The sequence below is a fragment of the Elaeis guineensis genome, chromosome 12 (genome assembly GCF_000442705.2).
Source record: "Elaeis guineensis isolate ETL-2024a chromosome 12, EG11, whole genome shotgun sequence".
Classification (NCBI taxonomy): domain Eukaryota; kingdom Viridiplantae; phylum Streptophyta; class Magnoliopsida; order Arecales; family Arecaceae; genus Elaeis; species Elaeis guineensis.
Genome location: NC_026004.2, coordinates 32,736,098 through 32,741,716, shown reverse-complemented (window position 1 = coordinate 32,741,716; position 5,619 = coordinate 32,736,098). Strand labels below are relative to the sequence as shown.

General features: G+C 35.7%; 1 protein-coding gene across 1 annotated transcript; it reads right to left on the bottom strand.

Moving 5' to 3' along the window:
- Positions 1 to 3,513: 3,513 nt before the first annotated feature.
- LOC105054702 (GCN5-related N-acetyltransferase 8) lies at positions 3,514 to 4,513 on the bottom strand. The gene has a single exon (XM_010936272.4). It carries the CDS (start codon positions 4,375 to 4,377, stop codon positions 3,676 to 3,678), a length of 702 nt encoding a protein of 233 aa, XP_010934574.1. The 5' UTR covers positions 4,378 to 4,513; the 3' UTR covers positions 3,514 to 3,675.
- Between the last annotated feature and the right edge of the window lie 1,106 nt (positions 4,514 to 5,619).

Below are 5,619 nucleotides of genomic sequence, written 5' to 3'. Positions count from 1 at the left end.
AAATTTGGATAGAAATGAAAGAAGATGTTGATGACTTGATCTTGTTATTTATTTATTTTATCTTCTACTTATAAATTATAGCTTAATTTAATTTTCTTTGTAGATTATCAAAATGGCCTCTGTTGAGGGAAGTATGCCATCCATGGATGATTCAAGTAATACTTCATCCACTCAAATAACTGGGGTTAGAGATAAAAGTGATCCTGCATGGAATCATTGTAGAGAAGCTCCTGAACTTAGTGGTAATACCAAAAGGATGAAGTTGGCATGCTTGTATTGTGGAAAGTCATTTGCTGGTGGTGGGATCAATCGCTTCAAACAACATCTTGCAGGAGTAAAAAGAGAAGTAGAACCATGTCGCAAGGTGCCGGCAGATATTTGCCATCAAATGATACAAAATATTCAAGCTATTAGTGAGAAGAAGAAAAGAACAAAGGAAATGGGTGAAGATTACAATCCCTTTAGTGCAAGGCATAAGGAACAAGTATATTATAGGAAATTAGGTGAAGATGATGACATACAAGAAATTCCTCCCTCATCAAACAAGTCTACGGGTAATACAAGAGGTAAAAATATAGAAGGTGGAAAAGGAAAACAACTAGGAACAATTGAAAATTATTTCATGCCAAGAACAACTCCTGGTGCTCAACCAACTATAAAAAGCTTGTTGCAAAACAAAAAAGCAGTTGAAAGGTGTGATCTTGCAGTGGCAACATAGATGATAGATGCATGTGTGCCATTTAATGCTGTCAACTCTAAGTATTATCAGTGCATGATAGATGCAATAGCTAGTATGGGGCCTGGTTACAAAGCTCCAAATTTTCATTCTGTTCGTGGTTATTTGTTAACCAAGAATGTTGATGAGGTGAAAAAGTATGTTGAAAGCTTTCGTGCCACATGGAAGAAAACAGGATGCACAATCATGGCTGATGGATGGACAGATCAGTGTAGGAGAACTTTGATTAATTTTTTAGTTTATTGTCCTAGAGGGACCGTATTTTTGAAAAGCGTGGATGCTTCAGATACCTCAAAGACAGCTGATATGTTGTATAAGTTGTTCAAAGAAATTGTCATGTCCATTGGTTTTGAAAATGTGGTTCATGTAGTGACTGATAATGCTGCAAACTATGTTGCTGCCGGTAAAAAGTTGGAGCAAGACTTTCCTACACTTTTTTGGTCACCTTGTGCTGCTCATTGTCTTAATCTCATCATGCAAGACATTGGTAAGTTAGTTTCAGTGAAGAACACCGTAGCCCATGCTACAGGTATCACAAAATATATTTATAATCATTGTTATCCTTTATATTTGATGAAAAAATTTACTGATGGAAAGGAGATAATTCGTCCGGCACCTACACGTTTTGCTACCAATTTTATTGCTTTACAAAGCATATTGGGCCACAAAGATGCATTAAGAGCAATGGTGACTTCTAGAGAGTGGACAACTTCAGCTTATGCTAAAGATAGTAAAGGAAAAAAGCTCACCGATGACGTGCTTAATTCTCTTTTTTAGAATGAATGTGCAACCATTGTTAAACTAACAGAGCCTTTAATTCGAGTTTTGAGGATTGTTGACAGTGATGATAGACCTTCAATGGGTTACTTGTATCATGCTATGCATCAAGCTAGAGATGAAATGATCAAGAGATTTAGAAGGAGAAAGATTGTAGTTGAACCTTATTTGAGAATAGTTGATTCTCGGTGGGATTTGCAATTACACCAAAATCTTCATGCAGCTGGATTTTGGTTGAATCCCTGTTTTCAATATGACTCAGAACTTATGGATAAACATCCTCGTAGTATTTTTGGACTCTTAGATGTCATAGAGAGATATTCATTTGGTAATCCAACCTTGCAGGAGAACTTAACTAATGAGATGAGATTATTTAGAAATGCAGAAAATGACTTTGGACGCTCATCAACTATAAATGATCGAAGTCGCTTGGCTCCAGATAAGCTTGTTCCTTAGTTATGTTCTTATGCTTTCATTAGTTTTATTGATATAAAGTTTTTTCAATTACATTCTATTTTAACAAATACAATATTTTGTATCTAGATGAATGGTGGGTCACCTATGAAAGTTGTGCACCTAATTTGCAAAAGTTAGCTATTCGTGTTTTAACCCAAACTTGTAGTGCATCCGGGTGCGAGAAAAATTGGAGCATCTTCGAACATATTCATTCTAAAAAGAGAAATAGGTTAGAGCATCAAAGGCTTAATGATCTAGTATTTGTGCACTATAATTTGAGACTACAACAAAGGTAATTTTATTGTGAATGATATCCAATTGCTTGTATTTATTTTTTGTTATTTAATTTTCAAACTAACAAATATTAAATACAGGTTTTATTTCAAGGGTCGCAACTATGATCCTATTGACTTTGAATTGTTTGGTGATAATGATGTGTGGATATTAGTCGATGAGCCATCGGAGTTAACTAGTGAGGAATTAGAAATTTTTCACCGTGAATTGGCATCATGTTCTATTCAAGAAAATAATAATAATGATGAGCGAATTATTTTATTATATAGTTTATGAATAAAATATTATTACAATTTTATTACATATGATTTTTCTTTTTAACTTTTTGTTAAAATTATGATTTTATAGATATATTGAACTTGGAAGATTTGGATGGTGATGATGGTGAAAATGATGGAAATGATGCGAATAGAAGAAAAGACGGAGGAGATGAAAACATTGCAACTCAAGAAGATGTTTTTGCAAAATTGACATAAATTTTAGTCCATTAACTTGAATTTTTATGTTGTGTACTTGTTTATCACTTTTAACTTTTTTTTTTAAAAGATATTAAAGTGAAATGTATAATGTACTTGTTTGTTAAAACTTTTCATTTTGCTAGCAGATGTGGATGGTTATGTTTTAAAGTTTAAACTACTAGTTATTATGCATTTATAACTTTATGCCATTAAATCTTTATATTCATCAATATTTTAGTCTAATTATTTGTATTTATAGGATTACAATTTTGTTTCATTTGTATTTTGATACTTGTAGCATTGGAATATATATTATCAGGACTATTATTGTATTTTTAGATATAAACAGGTTATTAAATTTTAGATTTTATGATTTGTGCATTGACCTGCCGGTTCAACCGTTGACCCGACGGTTGGACCGCTGACCCATTAACCCGGTGCCTTATCCGGGTTAAGACCCGGGCCGAGTTTAATAACTTTGCTTTTCTCGCATGCATATTTATGTTAAATGAATATAGATACATATTGGATATCGAAAGCGTGCACATAAACATGGATATAAGTCAATTAATCTTCATGACCAAAAGATCAAGTTATCACTCGATAGAATTAACACATTCATATTAGATCTCCTATTCATACCACTAGTCACTAAAATGTTAATATAGTTATTTTTTTTAAAAATTTATTAGTGCTATGAGATTAAATGGAATCACAACTATAACCAGACATACAAATTATATAGTTATCTATTCATATCTATTTTTTTTTGACCGAATATAAATATAAATATAGACATTGGTAAAAGGTTCAAATTTATATCTGGATAGTCCGCACCCATATCATTACATAAGAAAATCCATCACTGCTCTGCTCCTTTTCTTTTAAAGAAACAATTCAATTATTCAGAACGAAGATGGGGAAAAGGATAGAAAACTAGGGAGTTAACTCGCTCTAACTCCGGCCGCCGCCATCCGCTCCATAACGCTGAAGGGCCTCTCCAGTAAGCCGGCAGATCCGCCACTGCGGCAGCACCTCCGCCCCCATCTCCTCATAGAAGCTAATCGCATTGACGTTCCAATCGAGCACGCACCACTCCACCCTCCCCATCCCCATCTTCGCCGCCTGCGCCGCCACCGCCGACAGCAGCATTCGACCAAACCCCCTTCGCCGCCACGCCGCCCTCACAAATATATCCTCCACGTACAGCCCCGGCTTCGCCAGGAAGGTTGAGTAGTTTGGGAAGCACAGCACGAACCCCACCACCACCGCCCCTCCGCCGCGCGGCGACGCGAACTCCACCGCCTCCGGGTCCTCCAGTGGGGACTTCAGCTCCACCCGCCGGACGATCGGGCGGAAGAGAGAGGGGTTCGCCGTGTCTTTGTGCTCTTCGTCGCTTTGGGAGAAGGGATTCGGGGAGAGCTCGAGGATGAGCACGGTGAAGGAGAGGAAAGGCGGAGGTTGGGGAGAGGGGAAGAGGGTGGAGGAGAGGGAGGACTCGGTGGTGGAGAAGAGGTGGGTCAGCTTCTCGAACTCCGCCATCTGGTGGATGAGACGGTGGATGTGGGGAACGTCCCGGCTGTCGGCGAGACGGATCCGAGCCCACACAGCGAGTGGTTGTTCCGGTGCGGCGGCGGCGGCGGAGGAGGAGAACATGGTGAAGCCGTGAGGGTTTTGAGGAAGGGGGTTTGGGATGTGGGTTGTTCGGCGGATGCGGCTGCTAGGGTTCGGAGGGTGACAATAGGAGCAACGGAGGCAGAGGTATGGGGTTCAAATGGGCCCAGTCGACGATACAGTAGTCCGATCCATATAACAGTTCTACCATGAAATCATCACATTATTTAAAAAATTAATTTTTTATTTAAAATAATAAAAATTATTAACTGACGAATCAATAAAATTTTCAATCAAATTTAGATAACAATATCCTTCTTTTCAAAAATAATTAATATGATAATATTTTTTTTCATTGAGTGATACAGGATGATTTACATAGTAGAACTAATGTAATCAATAATTTTTGAATCTAATAGACTCAATAATAAGGTCAACCGTCACTCGAACAATGCATTGGATATTCAAGAGTATTATTATTGGATAGTTTAATTCATAAATTTTATTAAGATAATATTTTTTAAAAATAATATAAATTATTTGGCTTGTTTTGTCGGTTGATCTTTTGGTTGTTTCTCAAAATCCATTTGCCAAAACAGGCGATTCATAAAGTACCAAAAAAAAGTTTTATGAAAAATAGATCCTCCCCAAATTTTCATAAACCAATATTTCACAGAAATCATGTTTTTATGTTTTAAAAAAAACTTGCAAACCAACAAACAACCCCTAAAATAAGTTTTTTTTTAATCTTTTATTTTTAAGAACAACATCTAATTGTTTTCTGTAAAACCAATTTTATTTGGTAAGTCATAAAACTAAAACAAGTTTTATGAAAAATAAACCCCTTATCTTTCACAAAACATAATTTATAGCTATTGATTTTAGAAAAACTCGTGAACAACTAAGCGGCCCTAAAGCATGTTTGAGGACCTCCATTAATAACATTCTAACAAAGCTTTTTAAATGTTGTTGTGGTCACAATAAATAGTATCAAAGCTGATCGATTTTATAGATTATGTTGAGTTCAATTGTCGAGAATTAGCCTCATCTTTATCAAAATTTGCATTATAATCACTCAAGCTTCATAAATTTAGAGGAAAATCAGTGCAACCAACTCACAATGGGACTTAATTGATATGATAATATTTATGTGTAAAAAATTATGCAAATATAAATTACATGAAAAATAGATAATTTTATTATAATCTATTTTATAATAAATATTTACACACACACACACACACACATATATATATATATATATATATCATTCTAGCTACATGA